Below are 17750 nucleotides of genomic sequence, written 5' to 3'. Positions count from 1 at the left end.
TAGGGGTTGGAACCGGTTTAGGGAACAGAACCGAAAACCAGAAAATAACTACATTTTTAGAGGAACAGAATCAGAACCACAAACAAAAGTTATATATACTCTTCCGGAACAGAACCATTATTTTAAAAGCATGGAAACTGGTTAATAACGTTATTTTATGTCCCAGGCATTTTTTTCCAGTCCCTCAAAAAAATGCAACAAAGCGCCAAGGCAAAGCCCTCACTCTGTCACGCAGAAACGTATTCTTGTGTCTGCCTACCTGCCAGCTGAAAATCTTTGCCTGTGTGTGTGTAGGCAACCCACCCCTCCCCCTGAAGCATAGTCTAGTAGCCTACTGACGTTACAAGCATGATTCAGAAATTAGGGAGAAAGATTTTTTATTCGAGAAGAATGGATTAACCTTTCAATGCTAGTTAAGGATACTATAGACCACGTTTCATATTGGATTTAATAGCTACTAAAAGGTGAGATGTGTTTTTATTTTAATTCTGGTGGCGCTATGCATACACAAGCTAATTAGCTAGCTAAACTCAGGACCCTGTCTTTCAAAGATAATTCATAAAAATCCAAATAACTTTACAGTTCTTTATTGTAAAGTGTTTAAACACTGTTTCCCATGCTTGTTCAATGAACCATAAACAATTAATGAACATGTGGAACGGTCGTTAAGACACTAACAGCTTACAGACGGTTGGCAATTAAGGTCACAGTTATGAACATCTAGGACACTATAGAGGCCTTTCTACTGACTCTGAAAAACACCAAAAGAAATATGCCCAGGGTCGCAGCTCATCTGCATGAACGTGCCTTAGGCATGCTGCAAGGAGGCATGACGACTGCAGATATGGCCAGGGCAATAAATTGCAATGTCCATACTGTGAGACGCCTAAGACAGCGCTACAGGGAGACAGGAAGGACAGCTGATCATGCTCACAGTGGCAGACCACGTGTAACAACACCTGCACAGGATCGGTACATCCGAAAATCACACCTGCGGGACAGGTGCAAGATGGCAACAACAACTGCCCGAGTTACACCAGGAACGCACAATCCCTCCATCAGTGCTTAGACTGTCCGCAAAAGGCTGAGAGGCTGGACTGAGGGCTTGTAGGCCTGTTGTAATGCAGGTCCTCACCAGACATCACCGGCAACAACGTCGCCTATGGGCACAAACCCACCGTCGCTGGACCAGACAGGACTGGCAAAAAGGGCTCTTCACTGACGAGTCGCGGTTTTGTCTCACCAGGGGTGATGGTCGGGTTTGTGTTTATCTTCGAAGGAATGAGTGTTACACTGAGGCCTGTACCTTGGAGCAGGATCGATTTGGAGGTGGATGTCTTCCCTGTAGCGTTGAGATTGTTGCCTGCAATGACAACAAGCTCAGTCCGATGATGCTGTGACACACTGCCCCAGACCATGACACACTGCCCCAGACCATGACACACTGCCCCGGACACTCCACCTCCAAATCGATCCCGCTCCAAGGTACAGGCCTCGGTGTAATGCTCATTCCTTCGAAGATAAATGTGAATCCGAGACAAAAACGCGATTCATCTGGGGCAGTGTGTCTCGCAGCATCATTGGACTGAGCTTGTTGTCATTGCAGGCAATCTCAACGCTATGCGTTACAGGGAAGACATTATCCTCCCTCATGTGGTACCCTTCCTGCAGGCTCATCCTGAGATGACCCTCCAGCATGACAAGAGCCATACTGCTCTTTCTGTGCGTGATTTCCTGCAAGACATTAATGTCAGTGTTCTGCCATGGCCAGCGAAGAGACCGGATCTCAATCCCATTGAGCACGTCTGGGACCTGTTGGATCAGAGGGTGAGGGCTAGGGCTATTCCCCTCAGAAATGTCCGGGAACTTGAAGGTGCCTTGGTGGAAGAGTGGGGTAACATCTCACAGCAAGAACTGGCAAATCTGGTGCAGTCCATGAGGAGGAGATGCACTGCAGTACTTAATGCAGCTGGTGGCCACACCAGATACTGACTGTTACTTCTGATTTTGACCCCCCTTTGTTCAGGGACACATTATTCCATTTCTGTTAGTCACATGTCTGTGGAACTTGTTCAGTTTATGTCTCAGTTGTTGAGTCTTGTTATGTTCATACAAATATTTACACATGTTAAGTTTGCTGAAAATAAACACAGTTGACAGTGAGAGGACATTTCTTTTTTTTGCTGAGTATAGCTAGCTAGTTGGTTCAACGTTAAGCCAGCTCTGAAGTTCAAAGATACAGAACTGGTCCTCCGTAGGTATAATTATGTGTGCCTAATTCATATAAGATGCCCAGCGCTTCAAGGCAAGCCGCCTCCTCCACTCTCTCTTGCTCTCTCGTCTGTCCAATTGCATGTAAATAGCTTGCCCCCTCCAAAGCAAGCTGCTCTATCGGAAGTAATTTCATGTGGAGCTAAATGTTTTTAATACAAAATATTTGAGGTTTAAAACAGAACAGAAAGGAATTATATAAACCAATCATTTTGATTCCAACTCCTACTTTAAAATGTAGATAGCCTCAATGGCGCTGCCCATGCTGTCACAGATGCTATAATGGCACAGATACAAAGATGAGTCCTCTATCTATCTCTGTAGCCTGTTGTTCACACGTGTATCTGCCCTCTTATTGGCTAGAATGGTCCCACCTGATCTTGCCTCCTCCCATCTGCGTTCCATCTCTAAGGACATAAATTTACATTGTTAGAGCAGTCACTCAAATATCTTGTCAATATAATAGATCATCTTTGCTATGGTTTGTAAACCAAGGAGTAAGTTCATATCCAGGAGCCAAGATTTATACCAGAACATTGGTCCCAAGATCCAGGCCCATGAGACCATGACAAGTTAAAAACTGAATTTGTGGTCTTGAGTGGTCTCAAGATCAAGACCACTAGATAAAGAGTCCATGGGCCCTTTCTTCAATTGTAAGAAACTCAAGTAAAGTAGTGCACAGTACAGTAGAGTACCGTACAGTACGAGTACAATAAATTAGGGCACAATGTAGTGGAGCACACTACACTACAGTACAGTAGGTTACAGTATAGTAAAGCACAGTACAATACCGTAGAGTAGGGTACAGTAGAGTACAGTACAGTATAACACACTACAGTACAGTAGAATACCGTAGGGTACAGTACAGTATAGCACATTATAGATGTCAATATGTTTTGGCCAAATACAATACTCGACACCTTTTCCTGAAGTGTGCACTTGTCCACTACACACATGGTGGTCTTCTGTAGATCAGTTGGTAGAGCATGCAACTTTAAATTGGAGACAGCACAGGCACTTCATTGAGGCTGTCACAGAATCCATCATCTCTATGGTGTCAATTGTTTCAGATGTAACCATTTCATTTTGGACAATTTTGGCTTATTTTGGACTTTAAAGAATCCCTATAGATAACATATGGCTTGTTATCTTTAATTTGGACAGATGTACAGTGCATTAGTGAAAGTATTCAGGCCCCTTGACGTTTTCTACATTTTGATACGTTACAGCTTTATTCTAAAATTGATACAATTATTTTTCTTCTCATCAATCTACACACAATCCCTCATAATGACAAAGCAAAAACGTTTTTTTGTCAAATATAAAATATAAAACATACCTTACTTACATAAATATTCAGACCCTTTGCTATGAGACTCAAAATTGAGCTGAGGTGAATCCTGTTTCCATTGATCATCCCTGAAATGCTTCTACAACTTGATTGGAGTTCACCTGTGGTAAATTCAATTGATTGGACATGATTCGGAAAGGCACACACCTGTCTATATAAGGTCCCACAGTTGACAGTGCATGTCAGAGCAAAAACCAAGCCATGAGGTCGAAAGAATTGTCGTAGAGCTCTGAGACAGGATTGTGTCGAGGTGCAGATCTGTGGAAGGGTACCAACAAATGCCTGCAGCATTGAAGGACCCCAATAACACAGTGGACTCCATCATTTCGAAATGGAAGACGTTTGGAACCACCAAGACTCTTCCTAGAGCTGGCCACCCGGCCAAACTGAGCAATTGGGGGAGAAGGGCCTTGGTCAGGGAGGTGACCAAGAACCAGATGGTCACTCTGGCAGAGCTCCAGACTTCCTTTGTGGGGATGGGAGGATCTTCCAGAAGAAAAGGCCATCTCTGCAGTACTCCACCAATCAGGCCTTTATGGAGTGGCCAGACAGAAACCCCCCCCCCCCCCCCCTCCCCCCCCCCCCCCCCCCCCTGAGTAAAAGGCACATGACAGCCCGCTTGGAATTTGCCAAAAGGCAATGGGGACTCTCAGACCATGAGAAACAAGATTCTCTGGTCCAATGAAACCAAGATTGAACTCTTGGCACCTCCCTACGGTGAAGCATGGTAGTGGCAGCATCATGCTGTGGGGATGTTTTTCAGCGGTAGGGACTGGGAGACTAGTCAGGCTTGAGGGAAAGATGAACAGAGCAAAGTCCAGAGAGATCCTTGATGAAAACCTGCTCCAGAGCACTCAGAACGTCAGACTGGGGCAAAGGTTCACCTTCCAACAGGACAACGACCCTAAGCACACAGCCAAGACAACGCTGGAGTGGATTCGGGACAAGTTTATGAATGTACTTGAGTGACCCAGCCAGAGCCCAGACTTCAACCTGATCGAACATCTCTGGAGAGACCTGAAAATACAGTGCCTTGCGAAAGTATTCGGCCCCCTTGAACTTTGCTACCTTTTGCCACATTTCAGGCTTCAAACATAAAGATATAAAACTGTATTTTTTTGTGAAGAATCAACAACAAGTGGGACACAATCATGAAGTGGAACGACATTTATTGGATATTTCAAACTTTTTTAACAAATCAAAAACTGAAAAATTGGGCTTTAATGCATTCGGCTTAAATGCATTAAATGCATTCGGCTAAGGTGTATGTAAACTTCCAACTTCAACTGTATTAGATATTTGGTAGTGACCCCTCTTAAAAATATATTAAGATTCATCCAATTTGCTCATTTATTTTCTAAAAATATTTGCAGACTGACTACTCACCATGTGGCCATAGTGGAGAGGGTTGCAATCCCATCTCCTGATGATATGTGTAGTGTTGTGGCTTAAGGCACATTCATTCTGCTGTCTTTTAAAGTGTGTGCTTCGGTAGTGACATCAAAAGTGGGGACAGCATTTTTCAGAGATTTAAAAAATAAAAATAATAATAATAACAATAATTAGATCAGTATCTTTCAGTGTAATCATAGATAAACTCAATATGTTCTATTGAAATAAGTGTTTAAAAAAAATCACTGATTGCTTTATTTTCAAACATGAAGTTTAGGAGTCACGGATTGGGACAGCCACCTCTCAATAGAAATAGGTGTATAAACACTGACTATGTACTATATTTATTTAACAATATGTGTGTTATTGCCTTGGATAGAGCTAGAACATATCATGGTGTAAATAAATGTTCTAAGTTTGGAGACTGAACTGTTTTTTAAATGTTTTTTGGGGGTGGGACAGCAATATACACCACTTACGTTGAATCACCCATATACTGTATAATAATAATAATTAGGTGGGTGCTTATATTTGTCCAATTTCACACATGTACAACTGTGTATTAGCAGTTTTTTGCATATCCCAACTCCCCCTGAGACACCCTCAGAGATTGAGGTCATGGCCAGTGTCAGCCATTATCAACAGCGACCCTGGAGCAATTAGGGTTAAGTGCCTTGCTCGAGGGCAAATCAACGAGCAACCTTTCGATTAATGACGCAACACTCTAACTGCTTGGATACCTGCCACTCCTATAGGAGTTCAAGCAGCCTGGGTTGGTTACTGGTTTCAGAATGCTCAATATAACTAATGGAGTCCAGCTCAATATTTAATCTGTGTAATGTGGAGATAGGAACATATATCTTGTAACTGAGACAAACAAATCGCTCAATCTCATTAGGGAATTAGGTTGAGAGGTTCAGCCCAATAAGGAATGAATGCAATGGTTTATTTATGATATCAAAGTGAAGCACTAAGAGGCCACTTTGCTGAGTAAATCTCAAGCTGTAGGTTACATTTTCAGTGCATCTGAAAGCAAGTGATTACTTGATATCATAGTTTCTCTAAGTGTGGAATTCAATGAAAATTAAAAAAATATGCACCACTATCTGAAAAGAGAATATCATAAGTAAATCTCTTTGTTTGGATTGCTCTAGCTGGAGACATGTTTCTCATATAAATGATATAACTATGTTTCAGGTGTACCTGTGGATGTATGTCAAGGCCTACCTTCAAACTCCGTGCCTCTTTGCTTGACATCATGGGAAAATCAAAAGAGTTCAGCCAAGACCTCAGACATTTTTTGTTGTTGACCTCCACAAATCTGGTTCATCCTTGGGAGCAATTTTCAAATGCCTGAAGGTACCACATTCATCTGTACAAACAATAGTACGCAAGTATAAACACCATGGGACCACGCAGCCATCATACCGCTCAGGCAGGAGACACGTTCTGTCTCCTAGAGGTGAATGTACTTTGGTGCGAAAAGTGCAAATCAATCCCAGAACAACAACAAAGGACCTTGTGAAGATGCTGGAGGAAACAGGTGCAAAAGTATCTATATCCACAGTAAAACGAGTCCTATATCGACATAACCTGAAAGGCCGCTTAGCAAGGAAGAAGCCACTGCTCCAAAACTACCATTAAAAAAAGCCAGACTATGGTTTGCCACTGCACATGGGGACAAAGATCGTACTTGTTGGAGAAATGTCATCTGGTCTGATGAAGCAAAAATAGAACTGTTTGGCCATAATGACCATTTGTTATGTTTGGAGGAAAAAGGGGGAGGCTTGCAAGCTGAAGAACACTATCCCAACCGTGAAGCACGGGGGTGGCAGCATCATGTTGTGGGGATGCTTTGCTGCAGGAGGGACTGGTGCACTTCACAAAATAGATGGCATCATGAAGATGGAAAATTATGAGGAAATATTGAGGCAACATCTCAAGACATCAGTCAGGAAGTTATAGCTTGGTCGCAAATGGGTCTTCCAAATGGAAAATGACCCCAAGCATACTTCCAAAGTTGTGACAACAAAGTCCAATACCTTGGAGTGGTATTGGAGTGGCCATCACAAAGCCCTGACCTCAATCCTATAGAATTGTGGGCAGAACTGATAAAGCTTGTGCGAGCAAGGAGGCCTACAAACCTGACTCAGTTACACCAGCTCTGTCAGGAGGAATGGGCCAAAATTCATCAAATTTATTGTGGGAAGCTTGTGGAAGGCTACCCGAAACGTTTGACCCAAGTTAAACAATTTAAAGGCATTGCTACCAAATGCTAATTGAGTGCATGTAAACTTCTGACCCACTGGGAATGTGATGAAAGAAATAAAAGCTGAAATAAATAATTCTCTCAACTATTATTCTGACATTTCACATTCTTAAAATGAAGTGGTGATTCTAACTGACTTAAGAGAGGGAATTTTTACTAGGATTAAATGTCAGGAATGGTGAAAAACTTAGTTTAAGTGTATTTGACTAAGGTGTATGTAAACCTCCGACTTCAACTGTATCTGTGTCCTTGAAAGCCTGTTTGTTCAGTGAAAGCATTGAGGTCACCAGCCAGCAATGGCTATCTGACTCCAGTCTGACGTCTCAGGTTGAGGACAGATTTCACTGTGAGAAACGCATAGCATCTCCTGCAGTAACACAGTGGTGTCTCTAATACACACACAGGGCACACACACAGTAAGCTAGGCAAGGCTGACTTTAGTCACGACAGATTGACAGCTGGGACTCAACCTATTATTATGACAACCAATTGAAGGAAGGGTAGATTTCAGTGATTACATAAAACTGTACATGGCCACTGTATTGGCCTTTACACAAAAGCCTCTTGGCAAATAAACATTAACTCAAGGAGAAACCAAAGTCACATTTCAAAGTGTCCCTCACAGTCCTTTTTAAAGTAATCAAACATCTTAGAGGGCAAACGACATGCTTAGAGCATTTCTCTTGATAATATGAAACCTTAATAGTGACTGACAAATCTAAATCAGAGTACAAATCCAGCTTCCAAGCTGAGCTAAGTTCACACACCACCCTAGTCGGCTGCCTGCCACCAGAGGAAACAAGGGACACAATTATTATAGATTACTAGCTGTCACCAAAAGACATATGACATCTGTATCATACCTTGAACAGATTGTATTACCTGAAATAGCATATCCTACAACATTTGTCGATGCTTGCTGACGTTTAAATCCAGAATAGTGGGTAGAAAAACAGAGCATGGCTTCTAATTGCATAGAGAAGTCTGGAGGGTATCTGAAGCTTGAAACATCACACTGAGAAGACAGAGAGAAATCCTTTTACTGTACCATGTCACCAATCCTTGCTATCATGTACAATGTGTGTCCCCTAAGCCTGCCTGTGACAGTCTGTGTCCAGGAGATGTCCTCTGACTGACCTTGGGACATTTCAGACACTGAAAACAAAAGGGGTGTCCATGTACTGTCAAAGCAGCCCAGAAAGGTGTGTAAAGTCAACTCTTTCCAGCTTATACAGTTGGGACAAGTAGATGACTTTCAAGAAGCTAGTGTAGAGTGTGGGCACCTCTCTTCAGTCTGAACTATGCATCTATATTTGACAGGCAACTGCGAGTACAGATGGATGCGCATGCATAATCTCTCACTGAGGATGGAAAATAGCCCATACAAAGAGCAGGATAGGGTGCAAGCTCTGCGCTAGAGCGATATACCAATACTACCACTACTGATACAGCTGCAAGCTCTGCGCTAGAGCGATATACCAATACTACCACTACTGATACAGCTGCAAGCTCTGCGCTAGAGCGATATACCAATACTACCACTACTGATACAGCTGCAAGCTCTGCGCTAGAGCGATATACCAATACTACCACTACTGATACAGCTGCAAGCTCTGCGCTAGAGCGATATACCAATACTACCACTACTGATACAGCTGCAAGCTCTGCGCTAGAGCGATATACCAATACTACCACTACTGATACAGCTGCAAGCTCTGCGCTAGAGCGATATACCAATACTACCACTACTGATACAGCTGCAAGCTCTGCGCTAGAGCGATATACCAATACTACCACTACTGATACAGCTGCAAGCTCTGCGCTAGAGCGATATACCAATACTACCACTACTGATACAGCTGCAAGCTCTGCGCTAGAGCGATATACCAATACTACCACTACTGATACAGCTGCAAGCTCTGCGCTAGAGCGATATACCAATACTACCACTACTGATACAGCTGCAAGCTCTGCGCTAGAGCGATATACCAATACTACCACTACTGATACAGCTGCAAGCTCTGCGCTAGAGCGATATACCAATACTACCACTACTGATACAGCTGCAAGCAGCAATAAAAGAGCTATTGAGTGGGGCCACAACCTGGGTGACGAAGGATATTGCTGAGTAATAATATAGCTTCAAACAGTAGATATGGAATTTAAGTGAGAATCACTAGCCAAGGTTAGAATTGCGATATCGAGTCATATACCAGTCTGAATAAGACTGAAGGATATGAAAATCGAATAACTGAATGTAAACTACACGTATCAATCTGTTTCTAATATAAACAAACATATTGCAACCCATTTTACTTTGAAAATAATATCACTGAGCCAAAACAACCCTCAGCATATTTGGGCTTTTTCCATCATCACAATAGTCATTCACAATACTGCCTTCCCTTTGATGTTGTCCGGAAAATGGTTTGATTCATGAAATCTCAAATTGGTGTCTAGAAATACAAAGGGCTGACAACTAGTTTACACTTCACACTATAGAGAACCATTTCTGAGGAAATGTAAATGGTTTTGTTATGAATCAAAATATGGTAATGATCAATAAATGTTTCTATCATTCCATGCAGAAAAGAAAGCTTTACAGTAGGCCATTTGAAAGGTAGACATGTTTTACTGTTGAGCAATTTCAATGATTGATATCCCTCTGAGGGCTTTAAAATCCTAATTATAAACTGGTTGGTTCGAGCCCTGAATGCTGATTGGCTGACAGCCATGGTATATCAGACAGTATACCACGGGTATGACTAAATAAGTTGGTAACCAGTTTATAATAGCAATAAGGCACCTAGGGTGTTTGTGGTATATGCGTTGTGCGTAAGAACAGCCCTTAGCCGTGGTATATTGTCCATATACCACACCTCCTCAGGCATTATTGCTTAAATATACATTTAGGCTAATGGATAAAGGCAATTAGCCTAGTGGGATTCGAACTCGCAACCTACCAGTTACTAGCCCAACACTTTAACCGCTAGGCTACCTCCCGCCCAATGCAGCCTCAGCAAGGTTATAGAAAATGCCTGGCATTGGCAAATACATTTCTTCTCTGGTCAATTTCATTCACGTAGAGCAACGTAATGGATTCCTGACCAGACTATACCTCTTGATGAGGAACACCATTGAGGACTCACCATTTCATTTTTTTTTTTTTTACAACATGGTTCTACAACAAAGACAGATGTGCTGAATTACAGGAAGAAAAGTCATAAGTGATGCAACAATGCTCTGACGCAAGGTCATAAAATGTAGTTTTGTCCAAGTGCTGGAACTATTCAATGAAGCTGACAATCCAGACCAGTTAACCGCTGGAGGTTTGGAAGATGCAGGACACAATCTTGAGATGCAAGTGCCAGCCACTATCATAGTAAAATATTGATATGGCTAAGAGTGACATTCTATAAGAGCAAAATAAAAATGTATTATTTGTTTATAAAGTCTTCAATGACAAGAAAAATAGAAACAATGGAGCAATAGTGTTTTGGTTATGATAAGGTAAGACACTTTTCCTGACCTCATGAAGGTGTTTATAAATCCTATACTTCAAGAGCTATATTTTAGTACTTTAAATCACCAGAAGTCTTAAAGCTTTACAGTTTAAGTTTTCAAGGTCTGGGTCAAGATGTCAGTCAAATGATTTCATGCCATAATTAGATAATGCCACCCGTTAAAGAGGAAATGTAGGCCTACTTAATCTGGAAATAATCCACTTCATTTCAGAGTAATTGCACTCATTGAAGTCACTGAAGGCACTGCACTAAACCTGTATATAAGACCTGTATATAATTGTATTCTCATGTTTCTTTCACGTTTCACATGGTTTCATCCCATCTATACTACTACCTTTATTGTGCATTGTTGGGAAAGAGCTCGCAAATTAAGCATTTTACTTGACTGTTTTACACCTGCTGTATCCTGTGCATGTGACAATAAAACTTGAAACTTAAGTCGGTTGAGCACATCAATGTCTTGAATAGAATTATTCTGCAAACTCGCACCATACTAACAGGCAATGACAGCACTGTGCACTTAAGTAGCAAATGTGTAATAACATGTATGGCACTATTATAACCATAGTTAATGTCTGGGGATGTGAATGACAATGACATGAAAAATAACCATGTTACCTGAATCTCCCTTGCGTGGTATATGATAACCAGACCCAGAAGAATGATTGTAGAAAGGCTTATCAGGCATTTTAGAGCTAATGAATACAAGGATTCCTGCAAAAAAAAGAAAAATAGCAATACAACAACACATACAACAAACAGTAGTAATCTTTAAAAAAAGAAAACAAAAGAAGCTATATTAGTAAACCCTGTCTAAATGCTCTTAACGCTTGGGATACCATGTGTCACTATGTCAATGGAGCATGTAAGCCTACCTGGACTAAGTGATCGAGAGCCTATCCAGCCATGTAAAGTATAGCTGATTGCATGGTTTACGGGATACATCTTCAGTCTTCACTGTCTAAATATTTGATTCGTAAATAAAAACAAGGCGACTATACTACTACTGGTTTAATGCACTTTAAAATCAAACTTTCTGTTTTTCCTGGTCCACTCAACATGCCAGTCAATTAATTTGCCCGATCTAGATAATACTGCACAGTACCGGGATTGAGTTGAAAACGTACCTTTCCATACGCTCCCCATGAGAGTTCAGTCTCTATAACCATAACAACGATCCCAAACATCCCAAAGATCAAAGCATAGTCGCTGAGGCGCTTCCTTTTCTCAAACAAGGCCCTTCTATGTCCAAGCTTTTGCCCAATGTTCTGGTTCTTCTTTTTACCCGATTTACTGCCACTGTTGTTACATCCACCCCCTCCGTCTCCCGATGCGTAAGGCATCAGGGTGGTCGAATTGTTCTCCGGTTTAGATGCTAGGGTGTCCGATGCATCTGCGGTGGAAATTGGTTGTAAAGGCTGGGACTCTGAATCAAACTCGTGTAGGTTTCTGCGGGACGAGCTCAAGTTGCTCAGCGGCCGCATTACGCCGCCGTTGTATCTGCAGCTGCTCATGGCTATTTCGTTATACGAGTTACTCTCTTTGTGGCTGCTGCTCGGGCTGCCCGGCGGCCGATTGTGGCAGTGCTGGTGGTGGTGATGTCTGGGTGAACTACCATGACTGGAGGGCTTAAACTCACAGACGCTAAATTGACAACCTTGTCTCGAAGACGTTACGGATGGCGTCCTTAAAGTTCCTTGAGTGGTCGCTGACGTCCCGCGAAAAACGAGGCTTTTTCTTGCACCACAGGTACAGTTCTTGCAGGTGCAGCATTGGTTGCGCTGCTTAGTGGAGCGTTCCTCTGGTCCGCAGTAGTGCTGGTACTTACAGTGATGCTGGAACTGCTGCTCTTGAAAGAAATCGTTCTTCAACTGCAATGGGGTTTCCATGTCAGTGCTGCTGTTTAAAGCAGCAGTCGAGTACCACCATGCACCCGCCGAAGGGCGTTGTGGTGGATAAACGAGGACAGCTACAGAGCAAGATTAGACCCATTTCGGCTCCTGTAGAATGTCAGCGATGCCTCGGATTGGATAGACAGGACCAACACAACATTCTTGACGTCACTGAAAAGGTTGCAACATCTTTTCGAATATTCACCCAAGGAAAGTAGCATGTCAGTAGAGGAAAAACGATCTTACAAGTGAGACTGCTCATGATGAGCAATAACATCATTGAGGGTGAAATATAAGGTTATTTCATAGGCTCCTAAACTAAGCCTACTGCTATGCATGTACATTGGATCTATCACCGATGTTCACACGGATGTTCACTATACTATAAGTGGGGTAGCCTACCATACACTAAAACAAATGTGCTAAACAACACATATCGTATATTGTTTGGTGTACACAATGTCTATGTGGGTGCCAATAAAAAATGTCAACTTGGATTACATTGTAAATGCACATATATCCATTGCATTCGTGAAATAACAACCAAAACAATGTTAAGCCTTATAAAGATGTTAGCTTGAAATTGTTTTTCCATTATCCAATATTCTTCTGGTTAAAATGCCTCTTATCAGCATGCACTATTTTAGGCTGGTATTGAAGGTAAGAGATAATAATCATGAAAACAAGTGTTGTGCATTGTATGTAGCCTAGCCTATTGACACAGATAAGTCACCAGAGGATTTTGGCGGTGTGGGTTTGAATGGGCTCTTTGGCTCCAAACTGACTACCGCAGTCGAAAGCACTATAAAGATGTTGATGGTAAACACGCAACGTCAACACCATAGGAACCAGTGTCTCTCTCATTATCTACAAAAAACAATCGACTGCACTTGAACACATTTGGGAGCCAAAAAATATAGCCCCACTCCTGGGATAGGATAGGCACATTCGATTCCGACAGGAACCCTCTATTGGAGATACTATATGGTCAGAATAGAACACATACTAGGGTATCACTCAAAACCATTGTCTATTGTTTTCAATCGGTAGCAGGCAGCCTATGCGTTGCGGAGGTGCCGATTGATCCACTCAAGGTGGATGAGGTGGATATTAAATTCACAAGGTATGTGCCTGTTCATCTTGGTTACAATTATTGGTCAGAGACCATGTGACTTGGAATCCAGCCAGACTGCGGGTAGCCGTCTGAAACCTCAGACTGATGTGATCGCTGGTGGCGGAGTTATTAATGGAGTGGAGGAGTTATGTCACCCTGAGGAAATATAGGTAACTGTTCCATATCGAGCATCTGGGGAGCCATAAAGCAAAACCTGAACATAATCATCCACAAGTCTCGGGTGCCGCTGTAACCACAAAGTAGATTTGAAACATCCAAAATCTTTCTCTCAAACTAGGCCTAATATTTTAAAATCCCGAATTAGAATCCTGCATGTTCTGGTTGAGATATACTATTTAAATAATTGTAGAGCTCAATATACAGTAGACTACGTGGTTAATAAAACTACAGTCCCCTCTCTAATTATGACGGGATCTCCAGGTTAGAACAATTAACCTATGCACCAGTGACTCCAAACCTTGAAATGAGGGGAGCTGTCCACCGTCCTGAAGAAGAGTGACCAACGTCTGTCACCTGCAGACTGTGTTGCCCCTTTAAATCCTTTCTTTCTTTTTTTACACGAGATCGCAATGCGCACTTGTCTCTGATTGGCTGGTCTGACTGCCCACGTGTCGTTTTCGGAATTTGTCAGAAACAAAGTTGCTAGCTAGCTATTTTAGGCAATGAAACGTTACAAAGGGTTGTAAATATGTTTATGTAATCGGTAAAGAGGACGCCCGATGGCAATAATGTAGGTAGCTATTTTACGAGTATAGGTCAGAGGTAGAATCATTCACGTTGCAGAACGCATCTTACATGCATGAATTAGCGTCGTTAGCAACATCTATCTCTATACACGGAATGCAAGACAGCTAGCTAGCTAATAAGCGTCAATCGAAAAACAGAATAACGTTTAATATCCTCTCTTGTGAAGGACCCATTAGCTAGATTGCTATTCTTGCCGACAGCGAACGGTCATTGTAGGCCGGGTTGTTTGATTTCACGATGATGCTTGTTAGGTCGAACACACATTTTTAACACTCGACTGCAGCTACCGTGGTCAATTGTTGTGAGCTCATTTTGAGTAGGATAATACTGTAGCAGCTAGCAGAATCAAATAATATCACAACGATGAATCAAAGAAGATTTATCAACCATAACACATACTCAGTGAATGAAGATCTCACGGGGCAACAAACACATGGTAATATAGCACACGTACGGTTTTGTCTAGGACACAGCTTTGGTCAACATTGACTTTTCGTAGCAGGTTAGGATAATTAGGGAAAGGGTTACCTAACAGAAACATTTGGACGTCAATTTGACAAAAGCTGTATCCCTTCTAGACATGACCCTTGCTTACATAGACCACACACTTATCCCCACATGTTCGATTTCCTGTTGGCAAAGGTGGTCCCTGTTGTGCCTGATACCAGACCCAGTATTGACACTGGAATGTAAACCAAGACATGTTTGGACATTTTTTACCCATATAGAAACCCCAACCAAGACTAACTATCAAAATAAGGCCTTTTCGACAAGTAGTCAACATGCCCATCCAGCTCCCACAGTAGGCACTTTTGTGTTGATTCTTTTTGCTTTTACATTTTTCACTTGCAGATACTGTTGTCCCGGAGACCCCAGAGCTCAAGCGTCCCCCAGGGCCCGGCTCAGTGAGAGGCATGGAAAGCGTGGTACTAGACTCTGATTCAGATGAGGAGATATCAGGGTCTTCCATGATGTTGTCGGGGAAGTAAGTTAGTTGCTACCAAACTCCTCTAAATAATGTAAATCAGACTACACCACTCTAGGTTTATACAGGGTCAAGGAAAGCATGTGTATTAGCATATATCATCAAGATTCTACTAAAGTTAACCTGCCACAGGTCACATGGCTCCAGCCTTACCTGCACCAGGCCTTCAACACAAGGCATGTACAAGTGATTGGAGAGATTTGTCACACCTGTGACATACTAATAGGCAGGTGGATGTACTGGTGCCAGACACACATTTTCTACTGCTTGAGCTCCTTTGAGAGACCTATTTCAGTCCAAGTCAAGTACTGGACATACACACACTAATCAAAATCGTGAGGATTTATTTTTTTTATGATTCAAGACTCCTGCTTTTTTAATATTTTTTTATAAAGGAGTCTGGAAAAGGAACCAGTTATGGGTTCTGTTATCATACTGTCAGATGAGGAGGGAGAGGAGATGAAAACTACTCCACAGAGAAATGTCAGCCAGCTCCCCAAAAACATATCAGGAAGTCAAGGTAAGGGTTCATTAATACTATCCCTGGCCTTAATATTTTCTGTTGCACAATTACATGCACAGTGATGCAATCTATACTATTGAATGGAATGGAATCTGCCATTTCATGTTTTGTAGCCTGCTCTGTGACATGGAGGTCAATGAAACGTTAGCCCATTCAAAGAGGCTAACTACCTTTAGCGCCTATTGATGATAGTATCTTCTGGCCAAGGAAGTTTTGTGAAGAGCCCCGACACTTGCTCTAAATATTAACACGCATCGCTTGCGGTACAGTTTTGGAAACATAAGGTTCAATTACTACACACCTTTTTACAGGGTTAGGGTTTCCACATGGCCATAATTCCATGTTGCAGCGCTTGTTTACAGAAAACAGAAGGAAGACAGTCAACTACTTGTGTTAATTAGCTATCTCTGAACACCTGTGTGTTACAGAAGAAGGACTTCAGAAACGTGTTGTAACTGTGTTAAAACTGTGTACAGTAAGTGTGTATTTTCCATTTGTGAAATTACTTTGCTGTGCTACGAAAGTAGAGGGGCTTTATGTTTCTAGAACTGTACCAATGAGAATCGATTCACTTTTTAGATGGCTATTTTGGATGCCAGAGCCAGTTTACCTCTGAATATAACATACGGTCCTTGGATGTTAAAGGAGTAGGCTTTAACAGTACCTTCTTGGGTTAGAGAAACATGAAAAGTACATTTAACTGAGACTTCTATTCCCAGCAGCACAAACTAGATCCAGTGTGGTGGTGTTCACGCTGTGTTAATATGCCCCCTTAATGTCCTGCTTTAGACCCAGATCGGAAGAGGAGACTAGAGGTGTGTGACAGCTCCCAGCAGAGTGGGGCATCAAACTCCAGCAAGAAACCAGCCCTTGAGGAGGATTCAGTGGTGAGTCCAGCTGTCTGCACTCCTATCGCTCCTCCAGCCTCCCTGACACCCCAAACCGGGGGTGCCTATTCAGTTTACACCTGACATGTGAGATCTGTGTTGAGCTAGAGATTTACTCAAGCAATTTAGCAATAGTGCCACGCTCATGGGTTCAAGAGCTGCATGGCCCACCTGAGATCCTGACCTCCAGGTTATTACCCTGACCAAGATGATGTACTGCCATCCTGCTTGTTCATGTATTATCTGTCTTCTCCAGTAGAGAGGGGGTAGGCTTGCATGAGGAGGAGCTCTCACTCTAATTGGTCTGCCTGCCTTGGGACTTCATGCGTCAGTGTGTTTCTGTACCGCCAGACAGATGATTCTGAGGATGAGGGTCCAGAGCCCAGCTGGAAGAGCCAGGAGGACATGGTGAGGAAACTGCAGACTAAGTTTCCCCGTCTGGTCAAGGAGGTGAGGCTTCCATCAGCTATAGAATCCCACTCTGCCAACAACAGGCCCTGTGTTCTCCCTCACTGCAGTTCCACAACACATTCATCAGTGCCTTAAATGTTTGGTAAATGTGAACTAATATTGTTTGAAATGAGTGGGAGTTGCATGTTAATAATTTATTTTGACAAAAGGTGTTTTGTTTACGACTATCTGTTTGTCTTATCCTGCATACACACAGGAGCTTAGAGAAGTGCTTCTCGAGCATGATTGGCACTTTGAGGACACCCTAGAAGCACTGCGCATGTTTTCAGAGGAGGGTAAGAGTTTTGTTTCATGGTGTGTCTG

The 17750-nt window shown here is 42.4% G+C and overlaps 2 protein-coding genes across 3 annotated transcripts in view; one reads left to right on the top strand and one right to left on the bottom strand.

Annotated features, from left to right (window-relative positions):
• LOC109873802 (small conductance calcium-activated potassium channel protein 2-like) overlaps window positions 1-14007 on the bottom strand; it is a 35735-nt gene extending 21728 nt beyond the window's left edge. The window contains exons 1-2 of one of the 2 annotated variants that reach the window (XM_031808973.1): window positions 11935-14007; window positions 11426-11521 (exon numbers count right to left, since the gene is read on the bottom strand). In XM_031808973.1, coding sequence (XP_031664833.1) covers window positions 11426-11521; window positions 11935-12696 — 858 coding nt within the window. In that variant the 5' untranslated portion in view covers window positions 12697-14007. The remainder of the gene's footprint in view (window positions 1-11425; window positions 11522-11934) is intronic. The other variant, XM_020465520.2, reaches the window with a different exon arrangement.
• A 417-nt stretch (window positions 14008-14424) lies between these two features.
• LOC116358233 (SWI/SNF-related matrix-associated actin-dependent regulator of chromatin subfamily A containing DEAD/H box 1B) overlaps window positions 14425-17750 on the top strand; it is a 7419-nt gene continuing 4093 nt past the window's right edge. Inside the window, exons 1-6 of the mRNA XM_031808758.1 lie at window positions 14425-15017; window positions 15434-15566; window positions 15962-16086; window positions 16879-16976; window positions 17328-17426; window positions 17644-17722. Coding sequence (XP_031664618.1) covers window positions 14945-15017; window positions 15434-15566; window positions 15962-16086; window positions 16879-16976; window positions 17328-17426; window positions 17644-17722 — 607 coding nt within the window. The 5' untranslated portion in view covers window positions 14425-14944. The remainder of the gene's footprint in view (window positions 15018-15433; window positions 15567-15961; window positions 16087-16878; window positions 16977-17327; window positions 17427-17643; window positions 17723-17750) is intronic.

Source organism: Oncorhynchus kisutch, linkage group LG29, assembly GCF_002021735.2.
Source record: "Oncorhynchus kisutch isolate 150728-3 linkage group LG29, Okis_V2, whole genome shotgun sequence".
Classification (NCBI taxonomy): Eukaryota; Metazoa; Chordata; class Actinopteri; order Salmoniformes; family Salmonidae; genus Oncorhynchus; species Oncorhynchus kisutch.
The sequence above is the reverse complement of the archived record's forward strand: the minus strand, read 5'-3'. Positions and strand labels throughout refer to the sequence as shown.